The sequence below is a fragment of the Ylistrum balloti genome, unplaced genomic scaffold (assembly GCF_031769215.1).
Source record: "Ylistrum balloti isolate Yb309-2 unplaced genomic scaffold, AGI_CSIRO_Ybal_v1 Utg370086, whole genome shotgun sequence".
Classification (NCBI taxonomy): Eukaryota; Metazoa; Mollusca; class Bivalvia; order Pectinida; family Pectinidae; genus Ylistrum; species Ylistrum balloti.
Window position 1 is genome coordinate 343,863 of NW_026782120.1, and position 17,983 is coordinate 361,845.

At 38.9% G+C, this 17,983-nt stretch overlaps 2 protein-coding genes across 5 annotated transcripts in view; both read left to right on the forward strand.

The window, feature by feature from the left end:
* Positions 1–5,241: 5,241 nt before the first annotated feature.
* On the forward strand, positions 5,242–5,952 carry LOC132549883 (circumsporozoite protein-like). The gene has a single exon (XM_060213852.1). The coding sequence runs from the start codon at positions 5,242–5,244 to the stop codon at positions 5,950–5,952; it is 711 nt and encodes a 236-aa protein (XP_060069835.1).
* Positions 5,953–8,671: 2,719 nt separating this feature from the next.
* LOC132549889 (PHD finger protein 20-like protein 1) overlaps positions 8,672–17,983 on the forward strand; it is a 34,203-nt gene continuing 24,891 nt past the window's right edge. For all 4 annotated transcript variants that reach the window (XM_060213859.1, XM_060213860.1, XM_060213862.1 and 1 more), the window contains exons 1-4: positions 8,672–8,682; positions 9,882–10,345; positions 12,668–12,833; positions 16,169–16,253. In XM_060213859.1, coding sequence (XP_060069842.1) covers positions 9,945–10,345; positions 12,668–12,833; positions 16,169–16,253 — 652 coding nt within the window. In that variant the 5' untranslated portion in view covers positions 8,672–8,682; positions 9,882–9,944. The remainder of the gene's footprint in view (positions 8,683–9,881; positions 10,346–12,667; positions 12,834–16,168; positions 16,254–17,983) is intronic.

Sequence of the window (17,983 nt, forward strand, 5' to 3'; positions counted from 1 at the left end):
CTAATTTAAGTAATTCTGTAATTAACTAAACAAATGGTCAGTGTGACCAGTAGGGAGGCACTGACCCCTAATTTAAGTAATTCTGTAATTAACTAAACAAATGGTCAGTATGACCAGTAGGGAGGCACTGACCCCTAATTTAAGTAATTCTGTAATTAACTAAACAAATGGTCAGTATGACCAGTAGGGAGGCACTGACCCCTAATTTAAGTAATTCTGTAATTAACTAAACAAATGGTCAGTATGACCAGTAGGGAGGCACTGACCCCTAATTTAAGTAATTTTGTAATTAACTAAACAAATGGTCAGTATGACCAGTAGGGAGGCACTGACCCCTAACATATGTCCCGTGATTATATATAATTTCCTACGGGAGAAGGAATGCACGTGATTGACCGAGTATTATACTGACGTCCTTGATGATGTTATTTCATGCTTGAGAACAGAGATATTTATAGACGTAAATAGAGAACAGGCGTTATTGCCAGTTGTAACTAAAAATTATCACTCCCTAAACAAGACTTAGGCAAAATGGTAAATCTTCATAAAATCCTACCTGGGTAGTTCGTCCAGTACATCCTTAATACCACAGATACACTGAACATCCTAGGGTGACGAAATACAAAATCGCTTCGCTGATTAAATAAACTCAACTGCAAGTTAGGGGTAACTCGGGTCATCAAGAGCATTCTGATAACCCTCGACGGCTACCTGGAATCCACTCGGGTATTCCCGTTTTTAATCACCCGGCATTTCATTGGTCAACACTTCGACCGGCTCAGTCAATGAAAAGCCTTAAGCCGATGTGTATGTATACTGCCATTCCGGTTAAAATCAAACAATGCTTTACCATACTTGAAATGCATTGTATCAGAAAACATATTGATAAATAGATTGGAAATATACGCGACTGAATCTGGGGCGCAAATGTGCACATATTGTGTATATATACATGTATATTAGGAACACTATACATAGCCAGCGCGTAATCAAGACTTTCTACCCTTACACACAAAGGAATGATCTTCGTGTTTATATAAATAAAGTTTTGAATTGTTTTAATTGTGTATTATTTTGGATCCTAATCAATCGGAATTACCCTATTACAATGGGGTCTTCCCCGAACACCAACTCTGTATATGACAACATGTTTACATAGGAGGTCAACTGTGATGATAGTGGATTATAGGCTGTTTTAGAATTGTAGTACAGGTAACTTGCCCAGGTAAATTCTGATAACTGTTCAGAAAACAGGTAAAGCAGATGATTAAGTTCTGATTCTGATAACTGTTCAGAAAACTGAAAACTGTTAATAACTGTAAAATAAAGGAATCAAATATCTGTGTTAAATCTGTTTAAATCCCAAGCTATTCAATGGGAAATGTATAAAAGCCAAGTTCATTTTGGGAAATTATCATATTTCAATCTGCACTTTGAAAGATCAATATCTCAATCATTGCTTGATTTATTACTGTACTTTTGTCACAGATATATTGTCAAATCATAACTTTTGTCATATATATATTAGTTAATCTTGTATTTTCTTTCAGTTTTTGTGTAAATTGTAACTTTTGTCAAATATTAGTTAAATCTTGTATTTTCTTTCAGTTTTTGTGTAAATTGTAACTTTTGTCATATATTAGTTAATCTTGTATTTTCTTTCAGTTTTTGTGTAAATTGTAACTTTTGTCATATATTAGTTAATCTTGTATTTTCTCTCAGTTTTTGTGTAAATTAGTTAATCTTGTATTTTCTCAGTTTTTATGTAAATTGTGTTTAATTTGAGTGATATTATTATCTTTGTTGTTTGATACAAGGACAGTATGGCTAATGCTCAGATCAACGTTAAGTTCATCACCAACAGAAGAGGCGGACAGAACCTTTCACATAATGGATTCATCTTCAGACAGATTCGAAAGAACGGCAGCAGGACATTCTGGAGATGTTCGACCTCAGGCTGCTCAGCATCACTCTCGACAATCAACAACATACCAGCTAACTTCGGAAGAAATCCACACACCCACGCCTCAGACCCAGCCAAACAGATCATGAACCAGATCACCAACAAATGCGTATAATCGGTCCAGCCTATTCCGTCCATCTTTTAGGAAGAGCTCAATCAACTCGACTGGGATGACCGTGGTCCAGCGACTACCAACATTCTACACAGCGAAATCGTCTCTTTACCGTGCTCGCCGCAAGCAGACTCCTCCACTACCAAAGACTTTGGCCGACATCACCTTGGATGGAAGATGGATAGAAGCATCTACAGGCGAACCATTTCTCCTCTTTGACGACGGTGAACAGAACAACAGGATGATCGCATTCGCTTCGTCGGAGAACCTGGCCGAACTTGCAGCATCTGACACCTTCTTCTGTGACGGAACTTTCTACAACTGTCCAACAATGTTTCATCAGATTTTCAGCGTCCATGTACAGAATGAAGGCACCATGACACCAGTCGTATACGCATTACTTCCCGGAAAGAGCCAGGCAATCTACAGCCGTTTCTTCACCCTTCTCCAGGATCACATGGCACACTTCGACATTCCATTCCGACCCACTACAGCCTTCGTCGATTTTGAGGTAGCTGCACACAATGGATAGAGGGAGATCGTACCACCTGGAACCACTTCTTAACCGAGGGACCCCGGACTACCAACCATCTGGAAGCTTGGCACGGAAAACTGAAGAAGGTACTGCATGCCCACCCCAACATCTACACCATTATCCAGACGTTTAAGGACATACAGAACATGAACGACATCAGCCGGATTCAGAGAGACGCAGGAGGCACCATTCAACCCCGGAAGAAGAAATACGCCAACATTGACAGACGCCTGGCCACCTTGAAGGACCGTTACCAGACTGGGACAATCGACCTGATGACCTATGCTGATTCAGCATCCGAGCTTCTGCATCTTGGATAGAGTGTTTTGTGTTTTCTGGACTTATGGATTACTTGATTATCACAGGTTGTAAAAGGACATAATATCTAGATAACTGGATAATGTATTGTCATACATAGTGCTAATTCAGTCATTTAGGGGTTTACTATTTATATTAGATAATAATTTATTTAATGCTAAGATGTGGATAATGTTGCAACATTATATATATGTAATACAAATACAATTTAATAACAGACATCAGTGTATCATTGTGACATACTAAATTTTATTTATCAATTAAATATAATCTGATATGATAATCATTAAAATAATAAATAACAATTTTAAATACTTTATAATTAATAACTATTTTGTAATACTTCATATACTACAAAAATGTGTTACATTTATATATGTAAAACAAAAAAAGACTTTACCTATTTCCTTATTGATATGTACGTATCCTATTTACAAGGACAAGTTGACATTCTTAGTTGAAACAGACTATAACTTTAACATCAAAGGATTCCCTTTATAAACACCCTCCTTTCAAGTTGGCAGAGTTGGTGTTCGGGGAATGAGCCACAATTTATTCTGTTATGTCTTTCCTAAAACCTGTTTCATTTAAATCATCATATATCTGAATTATTCCATTATTTATTATGTACTTCACCACACTCTGGTCTGTCTGAATTATTATATTATATATTACACCACACTCTGGTCTGTCTGAATTATTATATTATATATTACACCACACTCTGGTCAGTCTGAATTATTATATTATATATTACACCACACTCTGGTCAGTCTGAATTATTATATTATATATTACACCACACTCTGGTCTAATTATTATATTATATATTACACCAGACGCTGGTCAGTCTGAATTATTATATCATATATTACACCACACTCTGGTCAGTCTTAATTATTAAATTATATATTACACCACACTCTGGTCAGTCTGAATTATTATATTATATATTACACCACACTCTGGTCAGTCTGAATTATTATATTATATATTACACCACACTCTGGTCAGCATAATTATTATATTATATATTACACCACACTCTGGTCAGTCTGAATTATTATATTATATATTACACCACACTCTGGTCAGTCTGAATTATTATATTATATATTACACCACACTCTGGTCAGTCTGAATTATTATATTATATATTACAGCACACTCTGGTCAGTCTTGATTATTATATTATATATTACACCACACTCTGGTCAGTCTGAATTATTATATTATATATTACACCACACTCTGGTCAGTCTTAATTATTATATTATATATTACACCACACTCTGGTCAGTCTGAATTATTATATTATATATTACAGCACACTCTGGTCAGTCTTAATTATTATATTATATATTACACCACACTCTGGTCAGTCTGAATTATTATATTATATATTACACCACACTCTGGTCAGTCTTAATTATTATATTATATATTACACCACACTCTGGTCAGTCTGAATTATTATATTATATATTACACCACACTCTGGTCAGTCTTAATTATTATATTATATATTACACCACACTCTGGTCTGTCTGAATTATTATATTATATATTACACCACACTCTGGTCTAATTATTATATTATATATTACACCACACTCTGGTCAGTCTGAATTATTATATTATATATTACACCACACTCTGGTCAGTCTGAATTATCATATTATATATTACACCACACTATGGTCAGTCTAATTATTATATTATATATTACACCACACTCTGGTCTGTCTGAATTATTATATTATATATTACACCACACTCTGGTCAGTCTGAATTATTATATTATATATTACACCACACTCTGGTCAGTCTGAATTATTATATTATATATTACACCACACTCTGGTCTGTCTGAATTATTATATTATATATTACACCACACTCTGGTCTAATTATTATATTATATATTACACCACACTCTGGTCAGTCTGAATTATTCTAATACGCATGTCGTTATATTCTAGTAAATGTGAACTATTATATTATGTATTTAATTACAATGTATACATATAATAGATATCATAGATATATCATTGATTTTGAAGAAGGCCGTGTATAGTAAGGGGATGGAGACCTATGACAATATATGATCTCAAACAATTTTTTAACAGATAAAGCATTGTAAAAATTAAAACTACTTAAAAGGTTTGATAGCCTTAATGCTAACTTTTTTGTACATGTCAGCTTTCTTGGGAAAATGGATCTCGTTTACTACCACATGATCTGGGTAGCATGACTTAATTACTCAATTTATGATAACAAAGAAAATCTCATTGGAATGTCTGGTCGTAAAGTATGAGACAGTCATGCGGGAAATGTGATGGGAATGTATTGTCACCAAGTGTAGGACAGTCATGCGGGAAATATGATGGGAATGTATTGTCACCAAGCCTGGGACAGTCATGCGGGAAATATGATGGGAATGTATTGTCACCAAGCCTGGGACAGTCATCCGGGAAATATGATGGGAATGTATTGTCACCAAGCCTGGGACAGTCATGCGGGAAATATGATGGGAATGTATTGTCACCAAGCCTGGGGCAGTCATCCGGGAAATATGATGGGAATGTATTGTCGCCAAGTGTTCGACAGTCATCCGGGAAATATGATGGGAATGTATTGTCACCAAGTGTTCGACAGTCATCCGGGAAATATGATGGGAATGTGTTGTCACCAAGTGTAGGACAGTCATCCGGGAAATATGATGGGAATGTGTTGTCACCAAGTGTTCGACAGTCATCCGGGAAATATGATGGGAATGTATTGTCACCAAGTGTAGGACAGTCATCCGGGAAATATGATGGGAATGTGTTGTCACCAAGTGTAGGACAGTCATCCGGGAAATATGATGGGAATGTATTGTCACCAAGTGTAGGACAGTCATCCGGGAAATATGATGGGAATGTATTGTCACCAAGCCTGGGACAGTCATCCGGGAAATATGATGGGAATGTATTGTCACCAAGCCTGGGACAGTCATCCAAGACTTCTAGCGACACGTTATAAGGTTTATGAAATGTTTTTTTTTATCATATAGCCCTCCAACTCCTGTCTTCTGCTAAAAAGGAGGTCAGCCATAACCGCAACCCGAGTATTCCAGCCCCTGTCCAGCCATACAAATATGTCCTCTGCTACATTTAGGAGGTCATACATACCGCAACCCGAGTATTCCAGCCCCTGTCCAGCCATACAAACATGTCCTCTGCTGTATTTAGGAGGTCAAACTTACCACTTTTGTTTACATTATGAGAAGTGTCTTTACCACAATATGTCTATAAACATCCGTATTATGACCTAAAAAGCAACAGAAAATATGTCATCGATACTGATCGTGGTTCATCTCCTCCGATCATTCACATAATATAGTCATCAGTTATCATATGAAAGCAGTTATTCATATGTTTGTTTTTTCCTTAATTATTTTAGAGATGTTCTTCACAATATATTTGATATATGTGAATGAAATGCCAATACGAATGATTTCCGCGTTCTGCTACCGTGTCACGTCACGATTGTACAAAACACACACAAGTGAAGGGTATTTATTGATACAAAACTTAGATCTGGATACAGAAGAGTCACACACTGAATTAAACTAAATCATACATCTGTTTTCCTTTTAAGACTCGTCAGGGATGACAAGGACCTAAATTTTGAAGCCTAGGAGGCGACCGAGGAAAATCTAGATCGGGAGATGCGTGAAAGTAATAACTCAATACATTTTGAAATTTTCTTACATGAGAAATCATACAGATTACGGCAAACATAAGGGACTAAATTTACTTATTTACATTTTCTGAATTAATTAATTGATTCAATTGATTTTTATTCATTTACTTATTTCATAAATTGATCTATTGATATATTTACTTGTTTATCTTTGTTATTTTTCTGTTTATTTTACAAATTGTATTAGACTCGTGTGTTATATTTCAAATCAATATTTCAAATTTCTTATCTATAAATTCAAATAAGTAAACAAGTGAAAATGGTACAGTGTAACACAATATTCTTCAGGAAGGAACGCTGACGATTCAGACCATCTCGCCATTAAGACCATCGCCTATCTCGCTGTTAAGACTATCTCGCCATTAAGACCATCTCCTATCTCGCTGTTAAGACCATCTCGCTGTTAAGACTATCTCGCTATTAAGACTATCTCGCTGTTAAGACTATCTCGCTGTTCAGACCATCTCGCTGTTAAGACCATCTCGTTATTAAGACATTCTCGCTGTTAAGACTATCTCGTTGTTAAGACTATCTCGCTATTAAGACATTCTCGCTGTTCAGACGAACTCGCTATTAAGACTTTCTCGCTGTTAAGACCATCTCGCTGTTAAGACTATATCACTGTTAAGACCATCTCGCTTTTAAGATTATCTCGCTATTAAGACAATCTCGCTGTTAAGACTATCTCGCTGTTAAGACTATATCACTGTTAAGACCATCTCGCTATTAAGTCTATCTCGCTATTAAGACATTCTCGCTGTTCAGACCTTCTCGCTATTAAGACTATCTCGCTGTTAAGACTATCTCACTGTTAAGACCATCTCGCTATCAAGACAATTTCGCTGTTAAGACCATCTCGCTATTAAGATCATCTCGCTATAAAGATTATCTCGCTGTTAAGACCTCTTCGCTATTAAGACTATCTCGCTATTAAGACCATCTCGCTGTTAAGACCTTTTCGCTATTAAGACTATTTCGCTATTAAGAAAATCTCGATGTTAAGATAACCGTGCTATTAAGACAATTTCGCTGTTACGACCATCGCTCTATTTCATCCTCACTATCAAGACAACGTCACGATTAAGACAACATCGAAATCAAAACTGGCTTTATAATATGTAGTTCAAAGACTATAGAAAGCTATGACAGATATTTCTGTAATAAGATTATGCTGCAGTAACATATTGTACATCATAGCCTACTAAAACAACCAAAAATCCAAGTCTACAGTATGTTTTAAATTATTGATTGTACTGAGAACTGAGGTGGGTACTGATAAGATTTTATCATCCCCTGACTTCAGGTCAGGGCTAAGAGTTTGATGTGGTACGTTTTTTCGATACAGTGGCCCTATCCTATGTGCTCTGTGTCCCATAGTTTGTATGTTTAGAGATCAGTAGACATATTATTATGGGCCAGTTCAAGTAGCAGTAATTTGTTTTTAAGTTTGATAGCAGGTTTTAAATTCTCTCTAAATAACATAGTCTGCCTTTACTCTATCAATAATTTCTGTATATTTGTTTCTCATTACCAACAGGTTTTAAAACGCATATATAAAAATATATATATATATACTGAGTATACTGATACCTAAGTGTGGTTGTAGTATATCATTAATGTATTCCAGTATTACTTGGATCTTTTCTCTTGAAAAAAAATTAAATCGTATTTTTATCATTTGTTATGATGATTTTTTCTCTGTTACATCAAGACCCATATTAATTAGGTGTATTGGTTAAAGACTTGCAAATCAACCCCCCTTCTTCACATTGATGTCTGTTGGTGTGATACAACAGACACTGAAAACTTTTCATTTACGTATTGTACGTTATAATATGGTTTCTTCTCCATGGCAGCTTGTATTTAAATTTAATGAGAAGAAAATACATTCGCATAATTGCATAAAAATATTTCTAAATCATATTTCAATCTTATATAATTTCCTGATTCTCGTCACCTTTCCGGACCAGAATTTACTTAGAACTCAAGATGGCGTCGGAGGGAAGTGTACGTACAGTTCTCTTGCACAACTTTGATCTTTATTGCGTACAAAAAACTGATAAAGTGACTTTTATTATAACAATTTAGTACATTCGATAGTGATACAACTCCTGCTGTAACTAATAATGGTGAATTAACGCCATTTGCATCTCACGTTACAATTATGAATGGCGCGTGAATCGTTGCGTCATCGCTCGCTTTACCATGTATCCTCCGTCTGGTTATGTAGGTCATGAGAGTGTCATTTGCTGTGATTTTCGCGTATTCATAAATATATTAATAGTTTTTAGGGCTAGTTATATATTTGGTAAATGGGCAACAACTTAAAAAGCAATGCATAATAAATATTTGTCTATTACAGTACACAAAATTTATAATAACAATAACCTGCATGTGTATACCTAACGTTGATTCTAATACCACAATAAAGATCTGTCCTGAAGAACAAATACGATTTTCATTTACAAACTAAATGCATAATTCACTTACAAAAAGATGGCTAATAAAAATTGTTCTAAATAAATAAAACAGCATTGGGAGTTGGGATATAATTAAGGAAGTTACAAATTATCAGTTTATTTGCTCTGAAAGCAGATTGTGTTCTGTGACAATATCCCAGGGAAAGGTAGCCAATGTCATCTAACAGCAAGGATACATTTAACATGTGTATAGTGTATGCTCAAACACATGGGCATGCCCCAAAATCATCAATGCAATGATTTTTAGGACTTGGATTCATCAAAAGTTTGGAAATGATGTTCTAGATTTGCCTGAAAAATACCTAGAGAAAAGCACTGCAGTGTTGTAATGATTTGATCAAAAAGAAAATTTTAAGGATGCCAATTTGGACGATCAATACTGAAGTACAGTGATTGAAAATGATTTTCATTTATGTATTATTACTGCAACCTCACAATTGCATCCAGGCGGTGGTTAAGGCATGTGACTGTCTGCATGATTTGCCTTCGCGGGGTGGAGGCTTGTGTGGGGCAGTTGCTAAGTACTGGCTGCAGGTTGCTGGTATTTCACCTGCAACTCCAGCTTTCCTCCACCTCCGAAACCTGGCACGTTGTTAAATGACCCTAGTTGTTAATAGAACATAAAGCACCAATAAATTACTAACTAAGCAATCAACATTGATAAAAATACAATGTACATTACTTACAAGTTTTATGTTTAATCTCATTCACTGTTTATCTTTTAAGGAAACTGAAGCAAATGAAACGATTGCTGTAAGTACTTCAGAACCAAAATTGTCAGTGCCAGAAATGGAGGAATCCCATGTAGGAAGTATGATAGAAAAAATCTCACCCAAAACAGAAGGTGAATTTGATATGCATGTGGACTCCCCTCTTCCTGACCCCGATGATGTACCTCCCTCACCTCCATGTGGAGTGGATGAAGAAGGTTTGCTAGACAGTTCAGCAAGTAGTCGGGCCAGTTCCGATCGTGGGACTCCCAGTAAACCTGGGATAAGGATTCCAAGTGGTGGTGGAATAGGGGGTGGGGCAGGGATGGCAGATAATGTGAGCACCTGTTCAACCAGCTCATCCTCTTCTCAGACCCAGGTCCAGGGATCTGGAACAGTTCGCGGGAAATGTCCCAACAGGCCAGGTATCATCTGGCGGAAAGGTGAAAAAGTTGAAGCCATGGATTTCATGAAAAAATGGTAAGAATTTACATCAGCTTTGTGTTGACCAAAGGCTTTTTGCTTAAAAATATCTTCTTCAGGCTCTCTGGTATATAACTGTCCGTTTATTAACCTTTTTGATAACATTTTCAACTAAAATTATTTGGTAATGATTATTCATGTTAATTCTTTACTTTGCTCCCAATCTGCCTTATTGGACAGATTTCCTTCCTACCTCATTCCAAAATAGCAACAAAATTATTTGTGTTATTCACACAATGTGACATTCACATCATTGTTAACAAAATTATCCAGCAAAAAGATAGATTGATTCAAGAAATTTTGTCGTTGTAACCTTCAACTTGGAGTGTTACTTATAATTTAAATGGTCTCTGGCACAGACTTTGACATAGCTGTAACAATAAGTACTACAGATTCACTCTCCAGTTCTCTCGTAAGGTTTGTATAATACCAGATAAATAGGCACAGGATACGATGAAGTCTTAAAACAGCTGAAAATAGGAATAGATAGTCAATAGTACTCCCAGAGTCAGGAAGAATCATTCAAACTGTAAAACTTGTATTGTTTTATATATATGTACTGCAAATGAAAGAAACAGTCCCTATATTGGCATAGAAGTTCTTATAACACAACTCGTAGATTAGAGTGTGACGTTTTGATGACTACATGGTCACCTTCATCAGACAAATGACCAGTGTGGAGCATACTAGCACTGACGTACGTAGTGTACGAGATCTACACGGTCACCTTCATCAGACAAATGACCAGCGTGGAGCGTACTAGCAGATGTATGTAATGTACGAGATGGTAAGGAATTGTCCAATTTTTCCGCTGTAATCCTGTGTACAGGAAGCTCGATAATAGTGTGAAGAAATGGTAAACAGATTATAGTTAGTGGTAGAACGCTCCACACTGGTCATTTGTTAGGTGAAGGTGACCGTAAAGTCTTCAGAATATCACTCTCGCGTAGACATCAGAACGTCACATCCTAATCTTCTCTTGGTTGTGTTATAAGATGAAGGTGGCCGCGTAGACATCAGAACGTCACATCCTAATCTATTGGGTGTGTTATAAGATGAAGGTGGCCGCGTAGACATCAGAACGTCACATCCTAATCTTCTCTTGGTTGTGTTATAAGATGAAGGTGGCATCAGAACGTCACATCCTAATCTTCTCTTGGTTGTGTTATAAGATGAAGGTGGCCGCGTAGACATCAGAACGTCACATCCTAATCTTCTCTTGGTTGTGTTATAAGATGAAGGTGGCCGCGTAGACATCAGAACGTCACATCCTAATCTTCTTGGTTGTGTTATAAGATGAAGGTGGCCGCGTAGACATCAGAACGTCACATCCTAATCTTCTCTTGGTTGTGTTATAAGATGAAGGTGGCCGCGTAGACATCAGAACGTCACATCCTAATCTTCTATTGGGTGTGTTATAAGATGAAGGTGACCGCGTAGACATCAGAACGTCACATCCTAATCTTCTCTTGGTTGTGTTATAAGATGAATTGGTGTGTGGCCGCGTAGTCACATCCTAATCTTCTCTTGGTTGTGTTATAAGATGAAGGTGGCCGCGTAGAACGTCACATCCTAACTTGGTTGTGTTATAAGATGAAGGTGGCCGCGTAGACATAACGTCACATCCTAATCTTCTCTTGGTTGTGTTATAAGATGAAGGTGGCCGCGTAGACATCAGAACGTCACATCCTAATCTTCTATTGGGTGTGTTATAAGATGAAGGTGACCGCGTAGACATCAGAACGTCCCATCCTAATCTTCTATTGGGTGTGTTATAAGATGAAGGTGACCGCGTAGACATCAGAACGTCACATCCTAATCTTCTCTTGGTTGTGTTATAAGATGAAGGTGGCCGCGTAGACATCAGAACGTCACATCCTAATCTATTGGGTGTGTTATAAGATGAAGGTGACCGCGTAGACATCAGAACGTCACATCCTAATCTTCTCTTGGTTGTGTTATAAGATGAAGGTGGCCGCGTAGACATCAGAACGTCACATCCTAATCTTCTCTTGGTTGTGTTATAAGATTTTCTATTTCAACCTGGAGAAAATGTTAATAAAAACACTTTTCCAATATTAAAGCCCTTTCACTCACACTTAAGTTCTCATCTACTCGTATTTAAACTCCCATTCCTTGCACACAAAATCATTTAGTGAGTTAAAATGTCAATTTGTACTTAAATACATGGTGTATGTATTGAAGTATGTTGTTCGAAAAAATTGATGAAAAAATTACATCTAAGTTGGAACAAGAAAATATGATTTAGTACTAAAGGTATGTACTTGTGTTTGCTGAAGATATTTTTTGTTGTTACAGGTATTCTGCTAAGATAGTAGATATCGATGAGGAGGAATCAACAGTTCTTATCCACTTTGAGGGGTGGAATCAGCGTTATGATGAATGGGTCGAGATGACAAGTGATAAACTTCGTCCTAAAATGAGACACTCTGGAAGAAAGGAGAAAAGAAAACGACTCAGTGGGGTAAGATGCAGGTTTGATTGTTTGTAATAAAATTATCACAGGGCCACTGAATCATTGATATTGCTAATACAATTCTATGTTTAGATTATGGTAATGTGCTGTCAGCCACGGTCTATTTGTCTATCCGTCCGTTCATCTGTCTATCTGTCCATTCTTCTGTATGTCTGTTTGTCTGTAAATAATTTCTGTTATTGCTATTATTTGAGTTGTATGGGACATATCGTCATCAGATTCTTTTTGTATATTTCCTTGTATTTTGAGCATAAGAAACAAATGGCTGTCAATTGTTGAATGTTATAGTTTATTCCTTTATCTTTAGAGGTACAGTATGGGTCATTCTCAGATTCATTAACATGTTTTCCTTTGGTCCCTTGTATTGTGTAATCAATTTTAGGGCAAATTAAAGGCAAAATAGCAGACAGCTGGCCTTATTGATTCGGGCAGTTCAGTGTTTCTAGATAGTTCTTTCACAAATTTCATATGTAGATTCCCTTTCGTTGGGAGGACAATAAGTCCATAAATAGATCCACACTGTAACAATGTATATTGATGTGAAATAAGCCCAATCTGACCTGGAGTCAAGAGATATCACTCTCCTGATGTGAGCTTACTTCAGGATAAGCCCAGTCTGACCTGGAGTCAAGAGATATCACTCTCCTGATGTGAGCTTACTTCAGGAGAGCCCAGTCTGACCTGGAGTCAAGAGATATCACTCTCCTGATGTGAGCTTACTTCAGGAGAGCCCAGTCTGACCTGGAGTCAAGAGATATCACTCTCCTGATGTGAGCTTACTTCAGGAGAGCCCAGTCTGACCTGGAGTCAAGAGATATCACTCTCCTGATGTGAGCTTACTTCAGGAGAGCCCAATCTGACCTGGAGTCAGAGATATCACTCTCCTGATGTGGGCTTACTTCAGGAGAGCCCAATCTGACCTGGAGTCAAGAGATATCACTCTCCTGATGTGAGCTTACTTCAGGAGAGCCCAGTCTGACCTGGAGTCAAGAGATATCACTCTCCTGATGTGAGCTTACTTCAGGAGAGCCCAATCTGACCTGGAGTCAGAGATATCACTCTCCTGATGTGAGCTTACTTCAGGATAAGCCCAGTATGACATGGAGTCAGAGATATCACTCTCCTGATGTGAGCTTACTTCAGGATAAGCCCAATCTGACCTGGAGTCAGAGATATCACTCTCCTGATGTGAGCTTACTTCAGGAGAGCCCAATCTGACCTGGAGTCAAGAGATATCACTCTCCTGATGTGAGCTTACTTCAGGATAAGCCCAGTATGACATGGAGTCAGAGATATCACTCTCCTGATGTGAGCTTACTTCAGGATAAGCCCAATCTGACCTGGAGTCAGAGATATCACTCTCCTGATGTGAGCTTACTTCAGGATAAGCCCAGTATGACATGGAGTCAGAGATATCACTCTCCTGATGTGAGCTTACTTCAGGAGAGCCCAATCTGACCTGGAGTCAGAGATATCACTCTCCAGATGTGAGCTTACTTCAGGAGAGCCCAGTCTGACCTGGAGTCAAGAGGTATCACTCTCCTGATGTGAGCTTACTTCAGGAGAGCCCAATCTGACCTGGAGTCAGAGATATCACTCTCCTGATGTGAGCTTACTTCAGGATAAGCCCAGTATGACATGGAGTCAGAGATATCACTCTCCTGATGTGAGCTTACTTCAGGATAAGCCCAATCTGACCTGGAGTCAGAGATATCACTCTCCTGATGTGAGCTTACTTCAGGAGAGCCCAATCTGACCTGGAGTCAAGAGATATCACTCTCCTGATGTGAGCTTACTTCAGGATAAGCCCAGTATGACATGGAGTCAGAGATATCACTCTCCTGATGTGAGCTTACTTCAGGATAAGCCCAATCTGACCTGGAGTCAGAGATATCACTCTCCTGATGTGAGCTTACTTCAGGATAAGCCCAGTATGACATGGAGTCAGAGATATCACTCTCCTGATGTGAGCTTACTTCAGGATAAGCCCAATCTGACCTGGAGTCAGAGATATCACTCTCCAGATGTGAGCTTACTTCAGGAGAGCCCAATCTGACCTGGAGTCAAGAGATATCACTCTCCTGATGTGAGCTTACTTCAGGATAAGCCCAGTATGACATGGAGTCAGAGATATCACTCTCCTGATGTGAGCTTACTTCAGGAGAGCCCAGTCTGACCTGGAGTCAGAGATATCACTCTCCTGATGTGAGCTTACTTCAGGATAAGCCCAGTATGACATGGAGTCAGAGATATCACTCTCCTGATGTGAGCTTACTTCAGGATAAGCCCAGTATGCCATGGAGTCAGAGATATCACTCTCCTGATGTGAGCTTACTTCAGGATAAGCCCAGTATGACATGGAGTCAGAGATATCACTCTCCTGATGTGAGCTTACTTCAGGATAAGCCCAGTATGACATGGAGTCAGAGATATCACTCTCCTGATGTGGGCTTACTTCAGGATAAGCCCAGTATGACATGGAGTCAGAGATATCACTCTCCTGATGTGAGCTTACTTCAGGATAAGCCCAGTATGACATGGAGTCAGAGATATCACTCTCCTGATGTGGACTTACTTCAGGATAAGCCCAGTATGACATGGAGTCAGAGATATCACTCTCCTGATGTGGCCTTACTTCAGGATAAACCCAGTATGACATGGAGTCAGAGATATCACTCTCCTGATGTGGGCTTACTTCAGGATAAGACCAGTATGACATGGAGTCAGAGATATCACTCTCCTGATGCGAGCTTACTTCAGGATAAGCCCAGTATGACATGGAGTCAGAGATATCACTCTCCAGATGTGGACTTACTTCAGGATAAGCCCAGTATGACATGGAGTCAGAGATATCACTCTCCTGATGTGGCCTTACTTCAGGATAAGCCCAGTATGCCATGGAGTCAGAGATATCACTCTCCTGATGTGAGCTTACTTCAGGATAAGCCCAGTATGACATGGAGTCAGAGATATCACTCTCCTGATGTGGGGTTACTTCAGGATAAGCCCAGTATGCCATGGAGTCAGAGATATCACTCCCCTGATGTGGGCTTACTTCAGGATAAGCCCAGTATGACATGGAGTCAGAGATATCACTCCCCTGATGTGGGCTTACTTCAGGATAAGCCCAGTATGACATGGAGTCAGAGATATCACTCTCCTGATGTGGGGTTACTTCAGGATAAACCCAGTATGACATGGAGTCAGAGATATCACTCTCCAGATGTGGGCATACTTCAGGATAAATATACATATGTTGCTTGTCACAATTTTAAATGTAACAGGCAGTGGTAACTGGTAACCCATTGTTTATTGTTCTGCAGGACTATAAGTTGGGAGAAAATGTATACGCACGATGGACTGACTGTAAAATGTATCCAGGAAAGGTTACCAATGTACAGTCGGATGGTGAGTTCTATATGTATTGTCTATACAGAGGTGACAGGGCTCACCCTGAACCAAAATTATCAGTAGCCAAAAGCCATGCACTAAATTAATTATCATGATGTAAATTGCAAAGAAACATATCAAAACTATGTTGTTGGTCAATAGCTTTTACCTCTGTGTTAATAAGATATCTACCTTATTGACTGTACCCCTGGAACCATCCTCGATACTCCAGGGATTACGATCACCTTCGCTCTCTGTACCCCTGGAACCATCCTCGATATTCCAGGGGTTACGATCACTTTCGCTCTCTGTACCCCTAGAACCATCTTTGATAATCCAGGGATTACAATCACCTTCGCTCTCTGTACCCCTGGAACCATCCTCGATAATCCAGGGATTACGATCACTTTCTCTTTCTGTACCCCTGGAACCATCCTCGATACTCCAGTGGTTAAGATCACTTTCTTTCTCTGTACCCCTTGAACCATCCTCGATACTCCAGGGGTTACAATCACCTTCTCTCTCTGTACCCCTGGAACCATCCTCGATACTCCAGGGGTTACAATCACTTTCTCTCTCTGTACCCCTGGAACCATCCTCGATACTCCAGGGGTTACAAACACTTTCTCTCTCTGTACCCCTGGAACCATCCTCGATACTCCTGGGGTTACGATCACTTTCTCTCTCTGTACCCCTGGAATCATCCTCGATACTCCAGGGGTTACAAACACTTTCTCTCTCTGTCCCCCTGGAACCATCCTTGATACTACTGGGGTTGCAGTCACTTCCTCTCTCTGTACCCCTGAACCATCCTTGATACTCCAGGGGTTACAGTCACTTTCTCTCTCTGTACCCCTGGAACTATCCTCGATACTCCGGGTGTTACGATCACTTTCGCTCTCTGTACCCCTGGAACCACCCTCGATAATCCAGGGGTTACGACCACTTTCTCTCTCTGTACCTCTGGAACCATCCTCGATACTACTGTGGTTATGATCACTTTCTCTCTCTGTACCCCTGGAACCATCATTGAAACTACTGGGGTTACGATCACTTTCGCTCTCTGTCGCCCTGGAACCATCCTCGATACTCCAGGGGTTACGATCACTTTCATTCTCTGTCCCCCTGGAACCATCCTCGATACTCCAGGGGTTACAATCACTTTCTCTCTCTGTACCCCTGGAATCATCCTCGATACTCCAGGGGTTACAAACACTTTCTCTCTCTGTCCCCCTGGAACCATCCTTGATACTACTGGGGTTACAGTCACTTCCTCTCTCTGTACCCCTGAACCATCCTTGATACTCCAAGGGTTCAGTTGTCACAATGTTTACCTAACAATTGTTTCTATAATGACACACAAGTTTGTCCCTTAGGCCTGATAAAAAGTGTAAATATTGACCAGACGACGATCGCATAGTAGTCAAAACCTGTTGACAATTTCTTGCTGTAAATGAAAACAACTACTCGGTATTTAGAGGATCTTTACTCTGAATCACCACCTGGTGTGCTGCCAACAGCGTAAGTTTAACAAGTAGTGTAAACAAATTGGTGGCTCCTTGTCCTAATTGAGCAGTGATCAGCAGAAGCATTGATAAAGCAAAAAAAAAAAAATCAACACTATATTGTATGAAATATATGTCTACATATTTCGGTCACTATACGGCCGTCATCAGGACACTGGTTTACTACAGCTGACACCAAAAGTGCAGGAACATGATACAAGTATCCCATTAAGTTACATTGTA